The 27,104-nt window shown below is 41.3% G+C and overlaps 3 protein-coding genes across 5 annotated transcripts; 2 read left to right on the forward strand and 1 right to left on the reverse strand.

Annotated features, from left to right (window-relative positions):
- The first annotated feature begins 88 nt into the window (after positions 1-88).
- On the forward strand, positions 89-12,195 carry LOC127605605 (integumentary mucin C.1-like). Its single transcript, XM_052073244.1, has 5 exons — positions 89-481; positions 5,712-5,879; positions 7,537-8,085; positions 9,903-10,054; positions 11,129-12,195. Exons 1-5 carry the CDS (start codon positions 409-411, stop codon positions 11,171-11,173), a joined length of 987 nt encoding a protein of 328 aa, XP_051929204.1. The 5' UTR covers positions 89-408; the 3' UTR covers positions 11,174-12,195.
- Positions 11,538-17,808, reverse strand: LOC127605602 (uncharacterized). Of its 2 annotated transcripts, none has more exons than XM_052073240.1 (12): positions 17,741-17,808; positions 17,264-17,341; positions 16,713-16,755; positions 16,446-16,603; positions 16,044-16,125; positions 15,711-15,965; positions 15,470-15,546; positions 14,624-14,718; positions 14,479-14,546; positions 14,195-14,353; positions 13,456-13,616; positions 11,538-12,857 (listed from the first exon to the last, which is right to left on the reverse strand). In XM_052073240.1, exons 2-11 carry the CDS (start codon positions 17,327-17,329, stop codon positions 13,477-13,479), a joined length of 1,143 nt encoding a protein of 380 aa, XP_051929200.1. In that variant the 5' UTR covers positions 17,330-17,341; positions 17,741-17,808; the 3' UTR covers positions 11,538-12,857; positions 13,456-13,476. The 2 variants fall into 2 exon arrangements, with proteins under 2 accessions (XP_051929200.1, XP_051929201.1); XM_052073241.1 differs by lacking the exon at positions 17,741-17,808 and having other exon boundaries at positions 15,711-15,784; positions 15,851-15,965; positions 17,264-17,416.
- On the forward strand, positions 17,802-26,764 carry mmachc (metabolism of cobalamin associated C). 2 transcript variants are annotated; one of them, XM_052073252.1, is made up of 6 exons: positions 17,802-18,126; positions 18,287-18,484; positions 18,972-19,124; positions 19,385-19,561; positions 19,637-19,828; positions 26,254-26,764. In XM_052073252.1, exons 1-5 carry the CDS (start codon positions 18,019-18,021, stop codon positions 19,817-19,819), a joined length of 819 nt encoding a protein of 272 aa, XP_051929212.1. In that variant the 5' UTR covers positions 17,802-18,018; the 3' UTR covers positions 19,820-19,828; positions 26,254-26,764. The 2 variants fall into 2 exon arrangements, with proteins under 2 accessions (XP_051929212.1, XP_051929211.1); XM_052073251.1 differs by lacking the exon at positions 26,254-26,764 and having other exon boundaries at positions 19,637-20,399.
- Positions 26,765-27,104: the final 340 nt, after the last annotated feature.

Genomic DNA, 27,104 nt, shown 5'->3' on the forward strand with positions numbered 1-27,104 from the left:
CAGTCAAATCTATTTAAACACGGGGAAACAGCGTCACCGTGTGGCCAAATGTTGACATTATAACATGAATCATGAACATTGTGTGACTTGACACTAACGAAAGGGGCCGTATTGAAAAGCATAACACTGTATACTATTTGTTTTTAATGGATTATCACGACTGCATTGATGCTCATCTGACATTTCGTGACAGTCAAAGACGTGAGGTCAGCGTGCTATTTTTGAACCGGGAACACGTGGCACTGTTTCTGGTAAACGAGAGAGCGAGTAGAGGGAGAGAGAGAGAGGGAGAGAGACTCTTGTTTCAGCCACGAACACATCAATACACAGTAGCAGAATCTGCAGTGCACTACAGTACACTAGTGACTGAGTGACCGTGGATTATAGAATTTTAAAGGAAAAACAGATATGACGATGGAGGTTCGAGTGTGTATTTACCTTGGTGCCTTGCTGCTGCTGCATGTGGGATCTGCTGATCATGGTAGGTACCACTTTTTATGCTATTTTGTTTTCTTTGATCTTGTTCAGATTGTAGTCGTGGGATGGAACGAAGTACAAATGCTCACACTCATTTGTATTTCGTTATATTGTTTGACCTCGGTCAAGTATCATGTTAACTTTTCCTAGTTGTCACCCAAGGATAAAGGGGAGGTAACTCCCGCGTCATGTTCAACAACTAATAAAAATATTGTAAAACTCCTCACACTCTTAAAATGCCGATGGCGAGAGCAGACAAATAGGATTAAAAGAAATTGCAGTTTGCTAGCAAGACAGTTTTTTGTTTGTCTTGGGGCGTGAGGACGGATGTTTATTAATTTTTTAAATGTATTTTTTCCCCAAATTATTTTAATGGATCGATATACTGTATATGTTAATGGCCATCAGTTATACGTCGATTTTCCCTATTTGAGGGGCAGCTTGGTCTCTATCCTTGAAAGAGTGGCATTCAACTGTATATCAAATCAGTTTTCTCGATTGAAATAAATTGCAATGACATGAATGCGTTCCAACTCCTCCCTAAAATAAGAGGATTTTTTTTTTGCGTTTTAATACAGTAAAAAACAAATAGCCGTGCACATAATTAAAAGGAAAAAAAGATTGTAAAGAAATAAACAGGTTTTAAAAAGTGTAACGACTACGCACACTGTAGTACAGTATTTGTGTGGTGGATGTAGCGGGTTGGTGTGCCGTTAAGGGGCGTGGCCTTGTGAGTGAAATCAGGCACTGGCTTTGGCTGGAATCATTCCTAATGTTCGTATTTTGTATTTGTATATTTGACAGTTTGTCCTTTTCAGTAAACAGCTGAAAGGTAATCACTAACTGTGGCTCTCCTTGCCCGCATACGAGTGCATTACAGTACCTTAATTCCGCAATTTTTTACCCCACTTAAGTCAAGCGGTGACGTATCTTAAGCTTCCTTGTGATTTAAATTACATAAATAAATAAATACAAAAATAATCCAAACCCAGACAGCTTGCTTGAGTCAAGGTACCACTGTGCATCCTATTAGCATTAGCATCTGCTTCAAGATATAATATGCGTCGCAGTCAAGAAATTCAATTCAGGTTAACCGACGATTTTGGTGTGATGTTCATAAATATACAGTAGTTCTTTGCCTCAAGGAGGGCAAAGTGGAGCTGTCTCTATTTCTCTGTTATTAATTTCACACTTTTGCTTTTGACACACTTCCCCCTCCTCTTGCTCTTTCAGCTCATCTATGACACACAGCCTCCATGTTCACAACCCCCCCACAACCCCCGTCAGTTCTTCAATTCTTAGAATAAAGTTTCCGTTTATTGGCTGTCAGTGGACAGGGAAAGCACACAGTGAGACATAATGACACCTCTAATGTCTTCGCACTTAATTGGGTTTCTACCGTAGACCACTGTAGGTCATGTGCGGACTTTCCGCTCACTGTGTTTTAAAGTGGCCTCTTGATTTTGTCACGCTGGGTTTTATCAGATGATAATGAGCTTTTGTCGAGCTATAGTAAGTACAAAAATCCAGCCAGCAAGCACTTTATCAAGTAATTACAAGACTCTGACACATGCAGAGATGGCAGGTAATTAACACTCTTCACATCTCACACATTCTGCTATTTTAGGACTGAAGAAGAGGCTACTGCGTGTTATTTGATTTTCTTTTTTAAACAACAGTAGATTAAAACAAGGCAAAAGGAATAAAACCTTGACATTCGTGACACATTGATTGTTCTATTGTAGTCCAGACAGAAAGAGCAATAATTCCTGCATTGTTCACTTCTGTCACTTGTCCATTCTTTTATTGTAGTCCAGATGTGTTTCAGTGTGTTATATGATTGTTTTGCCTGACTAACATTTACACGTTTATATCAAAACAGAAACGTACAAAGACATGAAACATGTTCATGTGTATGTTACATTTTCTATTTCAATCAAGTCAGAAGAAGGACAGTTTTGGCTTGCCACTCTGCCACATTGCACAGACTTATGAAGACGATAGGAGATTGTTGTTACATGTACTAAGCCAGCCAGTACTTGGCAGAAATTCCTGCAGCTATGTCAAAGTTACCGTTGGGCTCTTGGCTATCTTGTGACACAAAAACCTGTGAGGTGTGGGGACTTTTTAATCCCACTACACATCCAAATCAACCAAGAGGTGCCTTCTTTTGAGTGCCTTCCAACAAATATCCGAGAGCCTAGACCTAGACACAATGGAACTCCGTACCAAAAAGAAGGCCATGAACCAGAGATGCCCTCACAATCACACACATTTGGAGAGCGCATTAATTGCAAAGTCAAGCCTATATTAACACAATACCTCATTATTCCTTTTGTTATTCTTTTTTTAAGAGCAGACTCAGAGACGATCGTTACATTGATTACAGGGTGAGATATTGGAGCGGAGGAGGAAATGACAGACTAGAGACAGTTTGAGGTCAGTCAGATGGCGGTGAACACCAGCAATATGAGCAATGACAAAATGCCCGTTAACCAAAATACTAACATGCTCTTAGCTGTGAGAAAACATTATATGTGGGTGATTAAAGCTTTAAACGTTTGAGCCTGACTCACAATTTAGAGGAAATTGTTGGCTTAAATGTCATCAACTTGGGTCCATCTGTATATAATGTTTGACAAAGAGCACTAAATGAAACTAGCGACTGCTACATGCTAGCTACGCCAAAGTCAACTGTGATCAGCTTCAACTTCCACCGTAAAATGATTGAGGATAAAGGCATGGCAAATGGATTGATGAGACTTGTGTTTACACATGTATGATGGTTAAGAGAGTCAAGAAGAAAATAAAAATACATTGCCTGTACTTTTCCTGACGGTAAGCAAAGGTACTGAAGATGGTAGGACAACCTTCCTGCTTTGAGCATTGCAGGAGCGGGTTACTACATGTCGAGTCTCGTGTAGACCATCTCGAACTTGCAGCGCGAGTGTAACAGTGGTTCTCTGTACTAGATGACCCCACTCTGCACACATGCATGGAGCGTAACATATACAAAAACTCAAAAGTCTTATAGAGTATTTGAGTCAGGTTGCTGCACAAGGCCAGTATTGTACAGCTTGGCTCCTCTGTCTATTTGCATGGACGTTTAAGTTGTAACACGTTACATTTATGCTGTTGCAAATTCTGCAGTAACGTTTTGAATAAATTGTACATGTCAAGAGTAGTCAACATACCGGTACTTTTTTTTTACTTGAAATTTTTTCTTCATTGTTATTGCCAAGGTGATCATCCCTATTTTTAAAATCAATATTGTAGTCATTGATAACACTGCTCAGAAACAAATTTTAATCAGCGATGGCTTTAAGAAAAAAAAATTCCGCCTATCCTGATGCTCAACCTAACCCATAATTAATTCCTAAATATTACTAAATATATGACTATATTATATATTCAATGATTGTTGTTGTTATTACTATGAAACCCTGATTTTTCTGAATACCTACTCTTGTTTAAGTAATTATTTGGAAGACGGGGTTTTGCTTGAGTCATATTACCTTTAATTAACATTCTTCATTTTTTAATACAGTTATTGCCTACTTTACCCACCTCTAATTGTGACTGAGCATCGTTATAAGAGAATTCACAGTAAATGTAGCTGAAACTATGTCATATTTATAGTGACTGTGACTGGATAATGGCATGGAGCAGTGATTAACAAAGTCTCATGGTATGGAAACTAATCAGTCATATTTAACATTTAGGACTAATACATTCACATTCAATGTTTAGGAACTGAGCAATCACATAAAGAGTTTTTTGTAAATGAAGCTAAAAATATCTCATATTGGCATGACTGTGACTGGGTAACAACAGGGACAATTCGCAGTCAAGGTCGCTGGAAATAAGTTAGACTGCTGAACGCTGCGTGTGTGAGTGATTGTTGCGGTAATGAAAGGCATTGTGCTAATGAGCTAGCCAACGCTAATGACATTACATTCTGTCAGCGTTCTGGTTTGCCTCAAAAGGATGTTGGGAAGGAGGAGGAAGGGGAACAAAACTAGTTAAACTGATCAAGAGCAATGGAAAAGGGAAGCCGCGTTCATTCGATAAGCAAATTAAAGCCTAAAAAGACATGATTACTTCATGTGGTGGCGCTAACAACTGTGTGTCATATTGCTAGCCCGCACTGTTCAGAAAATGTTTGAGGATAGAGCGAGCGGGTATAACAGGAAGAGGGAATTTTAAAACACCGAGCTTTCATGCTACCTTCAAAAGTCGGTGCATATCAGTTGATGGTGTGAAAATATGGAATCATTTATCAGTGGACATTTAAGAAAGTATAAGTTTTATTCAAGTCAAGTAAATGTATACACAATAAGTAGATAGTCATGCCTTTGGTTCAGATGATTGTGTACTTTAGCATGTGTTTGTATTGGCATATCATTATAAGCAATGCTTCAGCTGCAACCCTTTTCACTCAGCAAATGTTCTTGATTGTTTGACTTATGATTTATGATGATGCTGATGAAAATAAATCATTTCATAGTCAATGTAGGTGAAAATGTCATATTAATTGCCATATTGACTGAGCAGTAATCTGGATGACAGCACTAGCATAGTGATTCCAAAAATCTTCCCATACACAAAATACGGCAGATTATGGTCTAATGAAGCCAAGGTTCAACTTTGAAGGCTGAACACTAGTCATCAACAAAAGAATACCACATCTAGTATCTACAGTGACGCATGATGGTGTTATAAGAGGATGTGCGCACTTGTGCGACCGCATTGCTGTATTTCAGTTGTTTTTACTTCCCTTCTCAAAAAACAAAAACCCGCAAAACCTTAATTGCGTTGTACAGGTTATAAACCACATTCATGTTGGAAAACTGTTTTACATCATTTATCTCAAAAACAGTGCATATGAATAGGTGCGTGTAGACTTTTTTTAAAAGTCTTGTATGTCATGTTGATTGTGCGTCAAAAATATCATGTGTATTGATAGTGATCGTAAACATGGAATGATACGGAATAATAATTATCAATGTTGTAGCTGCAAATATCCCATGGCATGGTTTTTATAAAGGCTTTAAATACTTGCTTGCTGCTTTTGCTCACAGCTTTCACTGACTGTGCAACTTTTGCGTCCACACGGAACCCAAACTTGTAATTCTGATCTTTTTGGATCTTGCGTGGACTGTATTTTAGCAAGCCGGTTGCCTATGACACCAAATAAGCATTAATTAAGCTTGGCTCTGCTTGCCTCCCATTAGGTAATGAGCATACTGCACAACCAGCACCAGAACGTGACCTGGATCTCACCAGCAATCTGCCACCCATTATTGCTCCAAAGAGCTCCAACGCCACTTCCTCGACTGGCAACAATACGACGACGCATTGGGAAGTCGCCGTTGCGACGCCACAGCCAAGCCAAGGGAAAAGTAAGTAGGGAGATTTATGGACGCAATTAGCTACGGGAAGTCATTAGCTGGGCTATATTTGCTCGTTATTGTATCGAGGAGGTTGACACATGGTGATAAGCTGATGGTACCACCAACGTAAGGCCCGCGGCGGCAAAGAGGAAAAGTATAGTGATAACGATAGAGCATGATATGAAAAAAGGCGCCCTGCCCTTCAAAAGTATAGAAACACCCCATAATGATGGCAGCATTCACCTCAACTCACTTCACCAACATACAGTGTGTCTTATGGTAGAGTCATGAACACTGACCTGAACTGAGGCCAGCGAGGTCTGGAGTTCTTTGGATGTTGTTCTAGGTTCTTTTGCAACCTCCTGGATGAGTCGTCGTTGCAACGCTTGGTTTAGCTGGTCGACCACCGCTGGGAATGTTTGCCGCTGTTATCTGTGGGTAATGGCTCTGACAGTGGTTTGCTGAAGCCCCTGAGTCTTAGAAAATGATTTGTAACCTTTTCTATTCAAGACGGATAGATTTTAATAACTTTTTTTCTAATTTCTTCTTGAATTTCCGTACCTACAGTATATATGCCTGTATTATACTGCCCCCTGATGGCCAGGGCACACACAACACCTGAAGGAGAAGCACAATGTCAATTGAATTGAGACAAAATTTGGCCAAAACATTTAAATTCTTGACTTTATATGGAATTCATGTTATTTGGGAAAGATGATTTCAGAAATGACTATTTTAAGTCACAAGTGTGGTCACGGAACAAACTAAACTGGTGTCTCAAGGCACGATGCATGTACATACGTAAGAATTCACAGCCTTTACTTCGTACTCCATTGATGCATCACTGTTATTATCGGATTCGCATAAAGCAGAGGGTTAAATAATGTAAACGTGAGGAGAGTGAGAAATAATTCTACAGCTATGCCGTGTGAGGACTTTCATCATAACATGAGAAAAGTAGCAATGGTAGGGACACACACACACACACACACACACAAACACACACATTCCCAGGCACTTGAGGGTTATATCAGACGACAGTTTGCTTTCACGACTCAGCGCCACCGAGCTCTGCAGATAGCGGCGACCTTCTCTGAGTGTCGCTACTCTGCTGTTTTGGTCAGCAACTGACTACAAATAGGCTCAACGGCTGTTCATGAATGTTTTGTGATTGTAAACAATGTGAATCACGATATATAATAATAATAATAATAATAATAATAATAATACAGTTTTTTTCAAAGGGGAAAAAAAGGCATCTGTTTGAAGGAGGCATTTATTTGTTGGAGTGGACACCATCTACAAGAGGCACAGGAGATTGTTGAAGGAAATACTTTTGTAGATGCTGTGCATCCAGAAAGAATTCATAGTGCTTCTGCTCATTTTGTGACAAGCTTATTTTAAAATGAAATGAAATTGCGAAGTGCATAGGGAAAGTTTTTGCAGTGCTGCACACCCCCCCTCATGTTATTATTTCATATCTACTTAAATTTGCAAAAATTAAAAAAGACTCTCTTTCATGCGATCATTTTGAAATGTTGTGTGTTGAATTTCGATCGCAAAAAAAAAAGTGAATTATTTTGGAAAAAAGGAAGTAAAGCACTGCGAATATCCCAGTCTATTAATTTCACCGCGGAGCTAATACAATTCTCTTTGGTAACCTCAGCGACATCCATCCCACAACGATCCGTCAACCTGACCGACGTCATGACATCAAAGCCCTCCGTTACCCCCACGTTCATCATCCAAGCCTCTGACGCAACATCTCCTCACAGCCCTTCAAAGAAAACCCAGGCCAACACAAATTCACACCAGCCGCCGGACTCCCTTCCTGTCTCCACTACTCTATTGAGCCGGGCAGCTGCCGTGTCCACCCCCTTGTCTCGCACCACCTCGGATAAAACGCCCACGACGACTCAGCGATATCTCACGCCCACCATAGCTAGGCAACATAGCACGCCCACACCCACCACGGCTTGTCAACGTACCACACCCACGCCCATCACGACTCAGCAATATACCACGCCCACCACAACCCGCTTCACAACCACCTCCTCCAGAGAGACCTCCACCTCTCAGATGACAACTCTCATGTCAGCGCAGAGGACCTCCAGCAAAGCCCCCGTGCACACCACCGTCGACCTATCGAGCCTCACATCCACCCAGACCAAACTGCATGCAGACACCCCGTCGCAGCTCAACGTTAAGGGCAACAGTAAGTCCGGTACTAAATTTGACTTTATCTTCCAAGTTCAGTAGAATAAAGTTGGGGTGACCGATATGGATATATTTTTTAGGTTATTACCGATTTCAATATTTGGCAGAATAAAAATCCAGTAAGTGATTAACTGAGCGATTCATAAATAAAAATTGAATCAATAAAACCCCAAAAAATTTTTGGGCAAAGTATTTTCCAATCAACTGCTACACACTACTTTGTCGTTTAGTATTTGTTTGGTATCGGACGATTTTTTGGACAACATTTGGGGAGGAGACATTTGAATGCATGATCTTTTATTGTAATGTGTTGTGTGAAAAAAAATAGCCCACAAAATTGGTGGGATTTTTTTTCAGTTATTATCTAATCTAATATCAGCCAATTATATTCAATTATGCAGTCAATGAAAATTTACACCAAAGTGCACTGGAGCAAACAAGGTGAGTCATGTCACCAAACCCAGTTTTGACGTCAATTTCAGTCGACATTTTGCAGTTTGCTGCATAAAATGTCAACCTTGCAGGATGGTTGAAAACAGCCACCAACATAATAATAAGAAAACCGTGTTTAGACTGCCTGTACTAGAGACACAGAACATAGTATTTCAAACATCCTTTTTTTTTTTAACTTGGCTTCCACTTTAATAGAAGACCAAATTGTCCTGACGTTTGAATGCGAGTGTCACAGTGAATGGTTGCGTGTCTAGATGTACTGTAGGTCCACCGCACTTCTCTCACCAAAACTCAGCGGTAGGATCGGCACTTCCCTACTTGCCCTAAATGCAAAAGAGCCACCCAGTGCCTTCTAAATATGTCCTTGGCTTTTCACTGTTTGGATGATGACAGAGACTAAACTGGCCTATGAACAAAAGCAACACTGTTCGTTTGTTTGTTTAGACACAAGCCAGCTCTTTTCTCCTTCTACACACAAGTGCTGTCGCCACCAGGCCCTCCACATTGCTCCCTCTGTTTGGAGACAGTCATGGGACTCGTGTTCCATAGCTGTTTAAATCTACCCACTCAATTATTTAGACACCCACAACGGCGTGCTCGATCCATTGGGATAGCGTGCCGCTCTATTCATTTTATCTTTCCATCTGCCTGGCAGAGAATTTTTTAGGACATCTCTGCAAAAAAACATGATTTCTGCTTCCCAGGCACTGTGGTTTTATTAGTCCACATTTGGCACTTTGCCTTTTTTCCATAAGCTAGAGAAGGATGGATGACTCGCTCCTCTGTGGTTGTTTTTACTTGATGTGAAAACCCTTGAGTTGGCAAAACAGTGCTCCATAGCAACGTGTGTAGATAGCAGCGGCAAGCTCTGCAGTTGGTTTATGGACCTTCAGTAGGGACTTTCCCAAACTAATACAGTACGCTTCCTAAAACATCCACTATCAAGTCATAATTACAGTCATTTTTCAGTATTTTTGGAAAACAAGCAAAAATGAATTTTTTAGCACACACATTGGTAAGTTTTTAAAACATTGATATTAGTAGAAAAACTTCAACCAGATGAGTGAAAAAATAAGCAAAAGGAAAAAGAGCCAATAAAAAAATACCAATGTGCGTTCTGAAAATTTTTCTTCCCTCCCAAAAATTCTGAAAAATTACTCAGGCAATTATGCTGTGGGCGATGATATTATAAACTGCATGAAAATAATTTTTGCTTAAATTAAAATAGTTTCATTTTAAATCAAATTAAAATTGCTTGAATGTACCGGTAACTGTAACTATGTCGGCACTGAATACATTTATGCACCTTTTATAAAGTGAAAAGCTCGGACGCGTCTCTTGTGCTTTGTGGTCCCACTTCAGCCGTCCACGACTCCCCAACGCTGGATCCTCTGCTGGCCGGCTTGGTGTCAGCCTTCATAGTCAGCGCCGCAGTCATCACCTTGCTCCTCTTCCTCAAACTGCGTCGACGAGACAACAGGCCAGAGTTCCGCAGGCTACAAGATTTGCCCATGGTGAGCGAGAATGATTTTCAAAGCTCAAGTCCCAACAGCATTCAATTTGTAAACATATTTTAAATTTGAAAGCCAACAATCTGAAACAAATATTTCCAGGTGCCAGTATTTCAAAATAAAGTGATTTTCAAAATTAAAGTTCAAGCACCACCAAATTTGTGCAACCAATTATTTTGAAAGGCAAACACCAGAAATTATTTCCCATGCCAGCATTTCAAAGTAAAACAATCAATCAAAAGGCCCAACACCATCACATTTGGGACATTTTATTTGGAAAATTATTTTATTTTTGAAAGATAAGAGGTTATTGTGCTAGCTGTTCAAAATAAAATGATTTTCAAAATTAAAGTCCTAACACCGTTTGGATTTTTAAAATCATTTTTGTCTCGAAAAACGAGTATTGGTGACAGGATACAAACAAAATGGATTTTCATAACAAAAGCCCAACACCATTGAATTTTTTGTTATTTTATTTTGAAAGATAAGCACCAGAAACAATTATTTCCTGTCTGCATTTCAAAATAAAATAATTTCCAAACGTAAAATCCCAGCTCTATCAGGGGTGGAAAATTATTTTATTTTGGAAATTATGCCTGGGAAATGTAAATATTTCCATTTACAAGCATTTAAATACTCATACAGAAAATTATTTGCTAAATAAAAGTCCCAACATCAAATTTGAAAATTAATTTCATTTTGAAAGGCAAACAATGAAAAGGAAAAATGTCATGTGCCTGCATTTTAAAGCAAAATAAAACTCCCAACGCTGGATTATAAAAATTATTTTATATTGAAAAGCCAGCACTAAAAACAAAAATGGAATTGTCATAAACTTTACAATTATATTTGGGCTGGAATTTGCTTATTTTGTGCAAGTGAGTGAACTCTTCCTCGCATACTTCTGGGCAAATGGAGAGTTTGTTACCATGACAACATGGGGCATCCTGAGCATTGAACTTGAGTGGAATCAGAGAGCTGACTATTTATACCAGGCCATTAAGAAGTCAATTTCCCATTACGTCCCCTTTTATATTGACTGGCTTCTGTGTCTTTCTCCTGTTTCTCCTTGCTTAGGACGACATGATGGAGGAAACACCTTTGTCTATGTACAGCTACTGATATGGATGCACAGCCAACCACTGACTCCCCCCAAAAGCCTTTCTTCAAGGGTAACATTTGTAATGATTCAACCACCCGGTCTGTCTTCTTGTGACTGTTGATCCTTACCACATGCGGTTATGTGGTTAGCTACAATTGTATCCAGGTCTGATGGCGGCTCTGATACATAACACACAGATACCACCTATGTCGGGTTCTGCAGCAAATGTCAATTTCTGATTAGTACGCACAAAATGCACCCATTTCTCATTTCTGCATTTTCTGTATTTCCTCTAATAATATTTTTTGTATTTTGAGGAAATACAGAAATCCTATCATTAAAGGCTTTTCGGATGACTCAAAGGCCCAAGAGAAGAACAGAACAAACGGCCTAATTATACGTTTAATGAGGTTGCACTTTATTTACATTTTCTATGTTTGTTTCGAAGAAAAGTTATTGTTTCTGCAGGGCGCGTTTCAGCTATGCCTGGGCTTTTAAGTGTGTGTGTGTGTTTCAAATTATTGTGTTCATGGGTTATTTAAAGGATACTCTAGTCGGCCACAACATTAGGTGCATCTCTCCGAGCAATACAAGAGCTTCATGGCGCTTTCACAAAGATAGTGATGCTCTGATTTGATTGAGTGGTTGTACCTAATGAGGTGTCCAGGGTGTGTTCAAATACAGTATTGTTGGTGATGCCCCTCGCCCCCCTATCATTTCAGTTTAAGAGTGCCTTTTAAACATGTACATTCATGTCATTTCCACATGTGAGGTGAACATACGACTGGAGCAGTGGCCTTTTTGAAGTGTTAATACTGTAAATACTGTTATTGTCGAGCGCCTGGATTAATTTATAAAAAACTCAAATAAATTGCATTCCCCTTTGAGATGCACCCATGTGGAAATCCACGTTTTAAAAATGATGCACTTGTGTTTATCTATTGAGGTGTCAAACGCATCATTGTTGAATTGTGAGGCTTTGCTGGTCAATGTGGATGATGGACAATTATTATTATGACTATTAAAAGGTATTTGAAATGTGTTTTGTGTTTTCGCTCTTTATGGTCGGCGCAGACAAACCAGATATTTGTGTACACACGACACATAGTCGTGTATGTAGCGCTTCCTCCATCAGTGAAAACATTCTTTACGGGTGCTTGCTTTCTTTTTTCCACACTTTGGGCTCTCCCTCTACAAGTAGAAGCCAAAAGCTGACGAGAGCTCCACCCTGCGGTTACAATCAGTTGCTGGCAAGCTCCAGTCCACTGTTACGCGTACACTTCCTGGTGAGATGATAAAACCCAGCCGACTGAGCGTAATGATACGTGCTGGTAAGGTGCTTACTGTTGTTTGCGCATACACTAGATGGCAAGATGACCAGAGCCCACCAGCCGAGCAACATGGAAGAGTAGATGGCAAAATACCGGGCTGAACATGCACACTCCCCGGTAAGATCAGAGGCAAATTCACGCACACACTTGCCGGAGAGATGACATGCCCCCAGGAGTTATGGACTCTTCTCATGGTATCTGGTCCAGGGGTTTTTCTCCTTTCGTTTAGAGGCGGGTCTGCGTAAGAGTCTCTGGGTGAGAACCGTGGCCAGCAACAGCATCTGCGTGAACATGCTCACTCTTTTGCTGTTCACGTAATGACTGAAACGAGCGTCTGGAAGTGTGGCTCTCCTTTCCCTCGCGTGAGTAAGCACTGTAAAAATCCAAAAGAAAGATCACTTTAAATCACGCCAAATAGTGGCAAAGCAAATAATATCAGAGATGGCGTCATGTGTTCCTAAATGTATTTTTGACGCCGATTTAAAAAAAAGGTATTCACTTTTTTCCCCCAGAACATCATGTTTTTGAGATATTTCATTTTTTGTTCTTATGTTTGACCTTCTTCAAAACAGATTGTGTTTTAATTTATAGCCATAACGCTTAAAAAAAGGTTCCACCTGTTGCTGAACTGAACCCTTAATAGAGAAATATTACTAACTAAATTACATATCATATTATTGTCATTATTATTATTATTATTAGGAGTAGTAGTAATAGTAGTAGAACTAGTGCGAACATTTGATGGGTTTGAGAAAAACAAGGGCAGATTTGGAATCAGTGCAAAAAAAAAAAAATCTTCCGCAAATGTTTACTTGCATCTCTGATTAAAAATAATAATAATAAATTGTTGACCAGAGCATTGACCTGCAATTATAGGGGGTGAACTCTGCAAGGCAACCTGGAAACCACAAACCACAATGCCCTGCTAATTGACATGCCCAAACTGTTCCTTGTGCATTCCAATGACTGACCTCACAGAAAAAAAAAGAGGATCAGAGGTCCGTCAGACTCAGGTCAGATCCGAGCTCTAGGTTCACGTCATCGTCGTCATCCAGGATGTCTTCGTCATTATACTCCTCCTCGTCCAGGAAGTCACTCTTTACTCTGGACGGAACATCCTGATGCTCAAGAGCTGGCGGAGGAGCAAAGCTAGTTTGTTAGTACAGTATATTAATGTGTGTGCGTAGGAGGTCATCCTTTGATGCACTTGGGATGACGATGAAAGAGACACTCATTTCTCATAAGCACTGGTGCTGTTTGTGTATAAACAATGATCCTAAATGACTCTGGGAAGCATTTGGAGTCTCCTCTAGGATATTTTGTTACAGTAAGCCCCCCCCCCCCCCCCCCCCCCACACACACACACACACAGTTCCCTAAAATTACATTAACTATTTAGCTAACCAACAACACTGGGCCGCCCTACACTTCTTGTTTTGTTTTCATTTTAACATAACAGATATTGCTCTGCCTCGAAAGGAGGTCTACACTCTAACAGGATCACTCCAGATTCCATTCCAGCTTTCTAGAACTGCTTTTCCTGTCCGGGAAAGTGGTGAGGTGCCACTTATCCCAATTTACTTTTAATAAAAAGCAGACTACACCGTTGACTGGTTGTCAGTCAAAACAAGAGGCCACATACTGTATATATTTCTTCCTCAGAAAAAAGGGCTGAAAAAGGCATGATAGTTTAAAGGGTTATGCTGCCACCTTGAAATGTGTTTGAGTCACGCAGATCATCCAGCAGTGAGATTTCTGAGCTGATCTCAGCCAGGCTCACAGTAGGGCTGAATTCCTCTGAGTCAGAGTCCTGCTTGGCCTCTTCAACTTTGAGCCTTTCGCCGAGCCTGGGCGAGCCATTTGGGACCACTAAGCGTAAAGCAAAGCATGGTCAACATAAAAACAAAACAAAAACATTGCGCAAAGGATTTGTTAGTTATTTTAAAAATTATAAAAAGGTGGGACTTGGACCAGGAGGGGAAATCAGGTCTTACTTGCTGGTAGCATGGCTTGATGCTCACGCAGGCGCATGACCTCACCCTCTAGTTCTGACATAGTGGCGCTGTGGCGAGATCGAGAATTGCATGCCGGTGAATCAGACGGCAAACAATCAGGACGTGGAAAAGCAGACACGCGTACCGGATGTGGCGGATCTCCTTTTGTGTATACTCAAAAGCACTTTTGGCCAGATCTGAGCTATGAGATTGGTAGCGATCCGTCAGCTCCTGAATCGTCTGCTTGAAAGAACACAGACAACACGGTAGTGAGATACAGAATTGGAAATATAGATGTGCAACCACGAAAGTCAAACACACTTAGTTCTGTGGCGCCGGTTGACTTCCAAGCTGTTAAGACAATTCTCTTAAAATATAAAATGATGTGATAATTTAGAGTGTCCAATCAGCCTGCCATGCATGTTTTTGGAATGTGGGAGGAAACCGGAGTACCCGGACAAAACCCATGCAGGCACAGGAAGGACATGCAAGCTCCACACAGGAAGCCTAGAGCTGTAATCGAACCCGGTACCTCTTCACTGTAAGGTCGATGTGCTAATCACTTTCCCACGAGGCTGCACAATAAAACCAATCAATTACATACCGGTAATTGTTTTGTATGTACATACACTACTATTGTTATTTTGGAAAACCCGGTACATAGCTTTCTGTTTAAGGTTCTACAGTTTTGGGGTGACCCATGCACCCAAAACTGAGACATGCACTGAGAAGCAGCCAAATTGCAATTCCACATTCAGAACCAAAACAAAAATCAATTTGAACCAAGCTGACAATCTTTCAAGCAGTGTTTAACTTAAGGATCGTTAATGTTATGTTTAGAAATTGGGCATCGACACAAATCAGAATGTGGCGCAAAACGTAGCACTTAAAAAACACATTTTTAAAATGGCGGCCTTATGTTTGGAAGCCGCTACTGTAAACCTCAATTTAAATACAGTACACGTGAGATCAGCAAACTAAATGGATGCACCTCGCTGCTATGCTGACACTGTCGCCGGCTCTCTCGGGCCTCTTTCTCCAGGTGCATCATCGCCTCCTCTTGCCTCCCTTTTTGAGCAACACACATAAAAAATAAATTATAAGTAAGAGGACAAGGCAAGAAGATGACAATGATGATGATGTTTTGGGCAAGACTGTGCCTGCCTATTTGCTCTGAAAGCCAAAAATGATGCTCAGGACTTGTACAGTCCTGAAGATTTAGTGTGACTCACTCAGTCGGGTTTTCAATTGATCTACCTCCTTGCAGAGGTGTTCCAGCTCCGCTCGGCACACCTTTGAGCTCCAGCTGTGATAAGAGAGCAAAATGAAAAGATTTCTTTCAAGCTCTCCTGGGTAAAGGCTTTTGACGCACCTCGTCTGAGGGAAGGCGGCTGCTCCAACATCGGTAATCTCTCGCTCCACTCCTGGAATGTCTTCTTTTTCACATCCCCTCCCTCTCAGATCTTCGCGCAACCTGTCAACCTCCGCTGGAAGACACGTTGTTGTTATGTATCGACTATTTGTGCTCCTTAGAATACTCATATCCAATCGTGATTTTGCGTTACCTTGCAGCGTCTGGATATGAAATTGCTGAGACTGTTTATTCCGCTCCATGTCATCGAGTTTCTTGGTGAGTGACTCAATCGCCTTGAAAAAAAGGACAATGGTGGGACAAGAAAGCAAATGTGGAATTCTTTTCACATTTGAAACCCTTTGTTCGTTTCACTGAGTTCAACTGAAGAAATGACCAAGATTCTAGAGAAGAGTTGAAAGTTTAAGCAAAAAAACAAAAGCTCTGGAAAAAATATGCCTCAAAACTTTAAATTCGAACTATCATCATGTGCTTGACATCTATAAATAATTTTACGTGCCGCACGAGAGCAAATATAGTGGTGCCTTGAGATACAACTTTTAATTTGTTCCGTTTGGACCTCATTAGGAGATGCAGGTGAAGTGTCATCCATCACCTGGTTCTGTGTCTGCAATTGAGACTGGATGGAGGCTACATCTGCCCACTGGACCTCGGGAATGACACGGTGAAGCTGCTGTGCGCTAGGTGATGGCGCGCAAACGGCGTGGCTGTCAAAATCTGAATCATGAAACTTCTCCTTGAATGGAAATGATTCTGGAGAAGTAGAAATGTCGTTTGAAAGCTCACCAACAATAATGATTGTACTGTTGCTAGGCAGGGATTTCCACCTTTTCTGTTTAAACATACAGGAAGTTTCACCCACCTTCTTCCCTTTTGCTGGAGTTCCCCAGCGAGGACAGCCTCCCCTGAGGAAACATAGAAGATTAGAATATTATTATACTTGTCGTAAATATTGTGAAGAATTAACATTAAGTACATTAAATTGGATACGATGGTTATGGAAGGGGGCGGCCCGGTAGTCCAGTGGTTAGCACGTCGGCTTCACAGTGCAGAGGTACCGGGTTCAAATCCAGCTCCGGCCTCCCTGTGTGGAGTTTGCATGTTCTCCCCGGGCCTGCGTGGGTTTTCTCCGGGTGCTCCGGTTTCCTCCCACATTCCAAAAACATGCGTGGCAGGCTGATTGAACACTCTAAATTGTCCCTAGGTGTGAGTGTGAGCGTGGATGGTTGTTCGTCTCTGTGTGCCCTGCGATTGGCTGGCAACTGATTCAGGGTGTCCCCCGCCTACTGCCCGAAGACAGCTGGGATAGGCTCCAGCACCCCCTGCGACCCTAGTGAGGATCAAGCGGCTCGGAAGATGAATGAATGAATGAATGGTTATGGAAGGGTGGCATTAGAAGGCAGGCCTGCTCACCCTCATGTTGGCCACGCTGTCGTCAGCTGCAGAAAGAATGGAACTCAGTTGGCGGTCCCAGTTCATCTTCCAGTTGATCTGCAAGGAAATAAAGAAAACATCTGTTTAGTCATCAGTGGATAAACAAGCAGGCTGACACCAACTAACTTTACACTTCTGTACCGATGTAACAGCCTTATGACAAGTTTGACACTTGCTGGGAGATTCAATTACAATGGCACTCCTACTCAGGGATAGAATTTTCCGACCAATAAACACAATCCTCAGCACAAAATATTTCAGATTAATGTGAATTAACCAATATTTTGTTCTCGGGCTAAATTGGACTACTGTAATTATTCGAGTTAGCAACCAGCGCTATAGTACAGTAATAACGCATAACGACATCAAATAGAAAAATACAAGACGGTCATATAGATTCTATAAAAAACTAAAACCACTTATATATAATAATATAATAAAAAGTGTCAATATTACTCCTAGCTTCGCGAGCCACTTTTAAATAATGGGGCGCAGTGTAGGGCATGTTGACGTCACATTCAAACTCCCGAAGACATCTGGGAATTGTAGTTATAGTCGTTGTCTATTTTGCCTTTTAATGCCAGTACAGCCCTATTTATTGACTACCTCTTGGATTCAATACATTGTGTAAAGCATTTGTATTCTTTTGGACTGTGAACATCTTCTTGTAAAGTCTCATTTATCCCAGCGTCATCACCAGGAGATGAGAACACAATATCCCAAAACGCCCTGTAATGGTGACGTCACATAAAATGGCGGCCTCAAACGTTAACATGGAAACCGTAAAAAAGTTACTCGAGGAGAGTCTTGGAAAACTCGGATTTGAAGTGTACACCTTGAAGGTATTTGTGTTCCAACTGCCAAAGTATTTTTATGAAACTTTTCTAACTTTATGTATTACGTAAACGTCAAAATGCCACATTAATTGCAGCAACTAGCAGATGCACTTGCTGTCGCACTGTAATGCTTCCACCTGACACCATCTCAGCTCCGTATTTTCAGGTGGGTTGGTACAACTCTGTGTTGCCCGCCAAGCTGCACCTACCTTACGCGGATGACAGCTTGGCCGTGTTGATCCTCAGCACTCCCTCCATGTTCGAGGAAGCCTTCCTTCCCTTCATGAAGGATAGAGGATGCCAAGGACTCTCTGACCCCATTGACCAGTGTGTCAAACACTTTGTCACCTCTGCTCTCTCTCAGGTTTGTGATATTCATATCCTGGATATGTAGTAACCCGTTACTATCTCTAGGTGTCAGGGACCATGACTCGATGCTCTTTTTGGACGGTCAAAGATGCATGCCATAAAAATGGAAATATCACATGAAAATCATTGAGATAAAAATGAGGCGACAGAGTAGTTGATGTAGTACAGTTCCACTGTACATCATATTTAAAAATAGAAGTGGAAAACATATCTTTAACAAGCCAGAGCTAAAAAAAAAAAAAAAAAATCTGAGAGGAGTAGAAAACGACCTGCGTGACGCCATCAGACAAAAGTGCACACAAAAAAAAATCTGTAAATAGTCCCAATTGGTGTGGGTCTTTTTTTATAGTCTGTTTGTTATTTTTAACCCCAAAAAATAAATACATAAAAATAAAAACAAGTAAATGAGTTCATGAATTGTTGTGGATGAATTGTAGAGAATATTTTTCTCCTCCTTACTTTGTCTCCTCTGTCGTCTGCAGAGTTTTGCTGGACAGAAGGTTGATGTGAGTTACGACTACGAGCTGCTGCCCAGCAGGAAGCCCAAGTTCTTAGCACAGACTGCTGCACACGTGTCAGGAGCAGCTTTCTACTACCAGCAGTCTGACGTCAGCGACCAACCCTGGGCTAACAAAGTAATCGTAATCACTTTTTATATCTTACCTCATAGCTATTTTTGTAACCTGATTTACGTTTACGTTACACTTGTTTTGTAGAATTTTGTAATGTTGGCGGAGTGAATGCTTAAAAGACTGCAAGAAAGTGTTGAGTCGGTTAACAACTCTAAACAAAGTAGATGTTATTAGATTATTTGTTAAAGTCCTGCAGCCTTACAAATATTCTTTTGCAGGTGTAGCTGTGCTTTGACTTTTCGCACTCCATTTTTTCCTGACAGAAGATGTTCGGTGTGTGCGTGCACCCCAAACTGGGAGGCTGGTTTGCCATCAGAGCTCTGCTGGTTTTCCAAGACATCAAAATGGACCCGGAGGAGGTCCAGCCTGACCCTCCGGACTGTGTGCCTTCCAGGGAGGCCAGGATTCATTTACTGGAGGATTTCAACTTGCGGTGGCAGGTACCATGGAGCCTAAATGAAATGTTTCACATGGAAATCTTCACATTCCCATCATCACATTATTTTACGCCGTAGGACTGGAGCTACAGGAACATCATTACTCCTTCGCAGACTTACTCCCAGAAACAAAGGGACTATTTCTCCACGCCACCTGCCCAACGACATGTTCTGCTCAGGAGTTGGGGTCTCCTGCCTGAGTCGGACGATGTGCCCTCTGACAGCCCGGGGGAACACGCTCAGGTGGATGGACATGGCTGAGATGGAAAGGTGCTGTATTTCTATTCTAGCTTTGTTCATCAAGGCTAAGACAGATACACACTAGCAAAAACGGCTTCTCGTCATTGGAGGCCTTTATATATATTTTTTAATTTCGGGGATTAAAACGGCTTCATATTAATATTTAATATTAAGTTGTTTTTACATGGATGATGTAGTCATGCGGTAGTGGTTTTTAAAACGATATCTTGGAAAAAGAGCTGCATACTGGCGTCATGGTTAGTAGGTCTGCCTTTGGGTTGTGAACTTTTGGGTGTGAATCTGGTCTCTGGCGTCCCGTGTGGCGTTTGCTTGTTTTCCCTCTGCTTGAGTGGGTTTTCTCCAGTTTTATTGCACGTCTTAAAACATGCTGTGAGGTTGCAAGTGCAAAGGCTTGAAAGAGCTTCTTGTTTATACGCATTTAACATTCTATAAATGCTGGCGCGACTTTAATTTATTGGTGTTTGTGGCTCATATTTTGTCGTAATTACAGTCCCGAGCTTGACATTCATCTCCCTGGATGCAATTGTCATGCTATGGATGAAAAGAAATGGACATCTTCAAAATAAATCTGTACATTAAAGCGCTTGGTGATTGATTTCTTCTTAATGTGCTCTTACTTGGGGAAAAAAAACCCCAAAATGATCTTCAATTGAAAAAAATTGCACGACTGTGTGTGTGTGTCTCTGTGTGTATATATAAAGTTGTACGTACTATACAGTAAAAAATAAATTATTTCATTATTTGGCTCCCCATTCATATTGGAGAAAATTGACTTTTATGTCATATCTTATGGTAGTGAAAATACGGGACTGCAAGGAATGTGCATATGACCTGCTTTGGTCATTTTTGTTAATCTTTTCAAGAAGGATTGAAATCTAAATAACTACAATAATGTGGCTGCACAAGTGCCCACACCCACTTATATCTGCGGTGTGCTTGGTCTCTGAATGAACTAATCACATTCAAATTCATCTTAAATGAGAGTCAGCGCACACTTTTGATTAACTTATTTTGGTTAATTTCTTTACACCACAAAACCAAGTCACGTCAACAGTATTTATAGATCACTTTCAAACAGCCATCGCTGCATACAAAGTCATTGGTTAAAATTTATTTTTTAATGTATTTATCTCGTTAAATTACTGATTTATTGTGAATAATATCATAAACAAATATTAGTTGAATGTGTATTCAAGAATGAATCAACAAATTTGAATCCTATATTTACGTCGTTTAGCCGATAGGTGTCAGTATTGTGACGCTCTTGGGTGAGTCTGCGTGGCTTGGCCAACTCTCACGGCACATATCTATTTTGTAATACTGGATTGATTATCTTTTTATGACTTTATTTCACTACACGTTTGCACTTTTATTGTGTTTCCCTTATCTCTAATGAGGCTTTCACCTGAGCCCGTTCTCCCGCCCGCGCCATTAGAACTATCTGTGTACTGAATCAGCACTCTTGCGGAGTTAATTATACGCCCACTGATATGGCATCCCCTCAGTGTTACCACCTCTATCCCTTTCACTTTTAGCTCATATGCTAAACTGCGTGCGTTATTTCAAGTTATGTCCGATATGAAGGGAAAAAAAGTGAGTGCAGTAATGTGTTGTACCTTTGCACAGAACTTGAACATAAAGTTATTAAAGCAATGTGTTTTCTGGTTTGACGACTGTACATTGTTTTTAAATAATAGTGATTTTTAATTTGTTAAATGAATTCATAAAGAAACAGTTTTCTTCGATGGCACAACAACTTCAAAAGTCTCTCAAATGGAACCGTTCCCGAGCCACTCCATGTCATGCATTACGCTGTCATTAGGAATAAGCTCAAGTTCCGAAGCATGCCACAACATGTAGCTATATAATTAATGGTGAACTGTCAATGCCGTTGGTTACTTTTTAAAAAATGTGTTCTAATATTTTTTATGAAAGATGTAATAAAATGCTTCATGGAAATTTCCCAATTAAAAACGCTGTACGTCAAATCAATTTACTGCATTGAAATGATTTGAAATGCCATTAATCCATTCCAGACCACCCCCACCCCTCCCAAAAATACTAGTTTTGAAAAGTATTTTTCACAAATAAATAGCACGATATTGTAAAATTAATATAGTATGGTTACTGTATGTGCTCTGTTTGTGTTGGATGTGAGGCTTTAAGGGGCGTGGCCAAAGGAGTGATGTCAAGAACTAGACTTGTGAGCGTCAGGACGTCATTTGTGGCCTACAGCAGCTCCTAGTGAGTGTTTTCATTTTGTATGTGGCGGTTCATTGGTTGGGATCAGTTACACGCGTAAGTGTAGCAGTGAAAAGTCCAATTACCAAATATGGGCCCTCATAGTTAAAAGGGCTAAAATGTGTTTTTTTGTCCTCGTACAGCCTAGCATTTGAGAGTTTCAGCATTTAAAGCTGCAAAAAGAGCAAATTGGATAGAAACGGTGGTGCAAAAAAAAAAAAAAAAGCAGCGCTGCAGCTGCCGTGATTCACATTCGGGTTTTGCGGATGAAAAGAGCAGCGAGCAGAGGCAGAGAAAGGGCAGCGGAGTGGCGCTTTGATGAGTTGCGGTCGAATGAAGCGGCGACGACTGCCGCCGCCCACGGGCCTCAGTCACTCAGTCCACAAGGAGCGCGGGCAAAGGCCAGCGGCGTAATGAGGACGAGGACTGAGTAGGGGGATGAACACGTGAATTTAGCACACATTTATTTACAACACGCTTCTTGTTCTGGACATTGTTTTGAGTGTATAATTACCGTACATCATCAGCCTTGAGAGATATTGCCAATCATTTTGATTTGACGTCACCTAAACTTCTATAAACAGCATACAGGCATACCTAATGAGCTGTCTCGTATTTCCTCTCTGCAACCGCTGTTGTTTACCAAGCAAATTCTGACGTCTTCTTATCAGTCTCATTGGATTAGCATAATCAGGCCGGCCTCTGGCACCCAAATCTCGCCATCGTTAGCCTGGCCGATCTGTGAAGATGACTGTGAAGGTGAAGAGTTTGCCGGGTGGTCGGATGAGGACAAATGATGTGTTGGTGGTGCGGAGGACCGGGGGCAGGGGTCTTTGGAAGGTCAGCATTAGGAGGTTGTATTTGCTGAAATCAAGCTATATTTAAATCAAATACATTCTCAAATGACATGTTTTTGATAGCACTCTCGCAATTCGTTCAACCTAAATGAGGATTAAAACAATATGGTCAGTAAAAACGGGCATACTGCAGCACGCAATAAGTGTACAAGTAGTCATTTGACAATTGAAGCGCCACTTTGTATAAAATACAAAGTACATACAGTCAGCATTTTCTTCACGGACATCTTAATACAGTACAGTATATGCTCTCGTGCCGCCATGCAGTATTTGCATCCGCCCGATGGCCATCCCTGCGTTAACAAGCAAACGCTAGGCTCTCACGGGCCGCCATTAGCGAGGCCGACAGATCAAGCGACGCTGATTCTTCACATCAACAAGACGCTGGCGGCGACTGAACCAAGGAGTCGGCATACACAAAGTATGACGAATAGGTTGCTGAACCGGGAAGGCAGCCTGCGAATGTTTAGCGCTGATATGGAAATAGGATTACGCTTGTTATACCTCTAAGGGGGACGACAACGCAACAACATTCACCTGGCAACCACTATGTCTCTGTTTAGGAAATAAACAAACAAATAAATAATCCCTTCAAAGGGCAGGCAAGACAAGTTTGAGTTTACATAATCCAAGGGTTTATCCTTTTCCTTTCAAGCTTCACTTCGGTTCTGACATACACTGTGTTCCAAATTATTATACGTGGAGGACGGAAGGTAAAAAGGTTTTGGAATTTACTTCATTCCACTTCTTGAAGCCACCATTACCACGTTTACATATACTCGCACATATTTGGCATATGTAGATATTTCCTAAAATGAACTGGAAGCTGCTGTGGTGTATATCTGTCACGGACCGCAATGGTATTGTCCCACATTGTTTATATTTCACCTTTGTCATTTATCTATTTCTTTTTTTACTCCATCCACACCTGATCATGCGAACTGCATAGACGAGTATATACCTGCAGAAACACGAAAGTAACGTCGGTCTGACTTTTTTTTCTTTGAGCAATTAGCCCTTGCCGGCTCATGTGGCTATTTCATAGCCGTACATCAAGTATTACATCACCGTTAAGGAATGCTCATGAAATCTGCTCCTTGTAGTTTATCACACCCCCTCCTTTGCCGCCCTCAATCCACCACATGTGCGCTTTAGCTTCCATTTGCATAATCCATCTCGTCGTCGTCTTCCTTCTTTTCTTGCTGGTGCGTTATCCCAAAAATGTATACGCCTCACATTTGAGGAAGCATAAAAGACGGCTATTAAATCGGATGCGATCGATTCATCGACCAACCAATTATGGCCTTTCAAACATCGGCCCAAAATAAGCGTCCGAATGGCCGATATTTGCCCATCATTTTTACCCTTTTGTTCTGTAACCGTCTACCGTGCACAAGTACCACCGGTCTCGTTATTTATTACGCGTAAATCTGTCAAGTTTTGCGAGGTGGTAGTTGGAGGACACCAAAAAGCAGGGAGGCAGGGAGGGAGGGAGGAGCGGGGTGGACTGACCAAGATGTATTCATCAAAAATACAAACAGGAGTACACCGGAAAAAGCTAACTGAAGTACTCGAACAAGGTCCTGAAAAGTCCTACCAACACGCAAAACCCGACAGTATCCTTAAATATAGATGATGAAATGTGTTGATAGAGCTTTAGAATTACCTTGTCATTGCAAAAAATGTTTGCTCGCAATGCTTCGATGAGCAATGGATGTTGTGCGTGGAATTGACCTGGTTCCCTGATGGGTTCCATCCAATTAAATGAAATCGAGACGTCGACCGAATAGCTTTACATTTGTATTTCAAAGCAGGTGACAGATAGATTATAAGAACGCTAACTATGCCATTTTTTTCCCCACGACACCCTAAAATAATGAAAACGAGACAAGGTGCCGTTTGCTTTGTGCACCCGGCGTAATGTGAGAACACGTGAATTCATTAAGACTCACGATGACCCGCTCGGATGAGCCATTTAGCTTCAACACACTCTTGAAGCACCTGCGGGAAGAGAAGCAAATTAGCATTTCAAATAGGGATCACTTTAGGCCAGGCCACGCACCTTGAGATGTGTACGTGTGCATAACTACATTGCACACACGCTCATGGAAATGCTCACTTTATGGCTGAGCTTGAAGTATTGACAACACATTACGCCTACATGCGTACACGTTTGGAGGAGAAAATAAAAGAAATCTAAATCCAGTGGAGAGGCCGAAGCTGACCGCAGCTGGAAAGCACTTGAATGTGACATAACACAAAGTACTCCCACGGCAACAATTTAAATCACACACCACTTTGATATGATCTAGCGGAGCTCAGCTTTAGTCCAGGCTTTGCCGTTTTCTAGCGTTTGGTCCACTTTCAAGCTTGTACGGAAAAAAAACCCAACAACTGTATCGCAACAGAAAAGTGCTCCCTGTTGACGTGGGCGGCTGTGAGTTTCCAGGAGTAGCTGTCCACAAAGCCACTCATTCCGGCATGCAAATGCTTCTCGCCGTGCTAAATCCATTATAACTTTAGCTTCCAGTGTCCAGTTATCTTTGTTATCAGCCACGTGAGAAGAAAAAAAAAAAAGAAGAGACAAGTTAGCCAAACGACTTTTATAGAGCGGATCGGTTTACATGAAGGGAGGCATGACGGATGACGCTTCATCTTTATCAACATTCATTTTTCATGCTGTCAAGAGCACAAGAGATTAAAAAAAAATTTGAGCCCTGTAAATGAAATCATTGTTGTCCTTCACAAATGTGACCAGTGGGATTAAATGTGTTAATACATCCAAACGTGTCAAAATACAAAGAAGCGGGGAAATAAAAAAAAAAAAAGACAATTGTTTCTTGTTTCTTTATATTGCAAATTATTGAGAATGTGCCTGGAACATATCCTCCGCAATCCATGGGGAGTCACTTGTAGAAATGACTTGAGGCACCTGAATGTCACATATTTGTTGATACGCAATCATTCTGGACACGAAACACACACACAGAGTATGTCAATAGCCAAGCGTCACTGGTGAAGCGAGGGAAGTCTGTGTGGAAGAGAGCAGGAAGCCGTTGTTTCCCTCCCTCCTTTCTTCCATCCCTCCTCTTCATCCGTTTTGCATCGAACGATTTTCGGCCAAATGACTTTTTAGCTTGCAGCCTCCGCATTGGCGACCGACTGTGATTCCTGCCAACTCATCTTGTTTCTCTTCTTGCCGTGCGCCCTGATCTCGCCAGTCGTGTGCTGCGGTTATGTGCTACAACGCTAACTCGCAACTCAAAATGCGAAGGTTTTGATTTGATTTAACACTTAAACTGCCACGATCATAACTTCCTTTTTTTTGTTACACAGGTGTGTGCTTTCCTACCCAAATCCCATTCCTGTTGTATAATAACTGCCATGGTGAGCAAAGCGGAGGGAGCAGCACAATGTGCATTGAATGAATGCTCATGAGGGATGGGGTGAGTACCATGACTAGGTATCAGTATCAGACTGATACCGGCCACTGATACTTATCCATGCCAATACACAAAAAATGTTTGGGTTGAATTTAGTCAATTTTATTTTGTCAAGTGGTTGCAAAAACCAAACTAATATGGATCCAGATAGATTTTTTTAAAGTAGACCATATGTTGATTTTTTGTTTTGTTTTAAATAGACGGTATGTCTACTTGAAAAACGTACTGTATCTGGAACTAGATGATATGATTTTTTTACAACCACGATGATAGAAAATTTAGGAAAACACCTAATTTTTTTCAGTGTAAAATGAAATGAATGTAACTGACACTTGACTGAACGTATGAGGACTAAAAGACATAATGAGACCTCATTTAGGCTACCACCTCGGAAGTGTGTGTGTGTGTGTGTGTGTGCGCGTGTGCGTGTGTGTGTGGTGTTCCCAGGGAACCCCCCCCCCCCCCCCCACTCCACCCCAGGAGGCTCGGTTCGGGAAGGAGAGGAGATTGAGGTTGAGAATTGTCGTCTAAAGAGTTTAAATCTGGATAGGTGGAGGAGACGGGGAGGTCCGGTGGATTTGTGCGTCAAAGGGTGGGGGGAGAGGAGGGAGGGGTCAGCGTCGTCCTTGGAGGGGCGGTCTGATGGTAATGAGTTGTTAATCTCAGAGGAGGACCACATCTATTCCAGGAAGTGGGAAATGTTCTATTCTGAGTTTTGGTCTGATGATGCTTCTCCTTCCCTCA

The sequence above is a fragment of the Hippocampus zosterae genome, chromosome 8 (assembly GCF_025434085.1).
Source record: "Hippocampus zosterae strain Florida chromosome 8, ASM2543408v3, whole genome shotgun sequence".
Classification (NCBI taxonomy): Eukaryota; Metazoa; Chordata; class Actinopteri; order Syngnathiformes; family Syngnathidae; genus Hippocampus; species Hippocampus zosterae.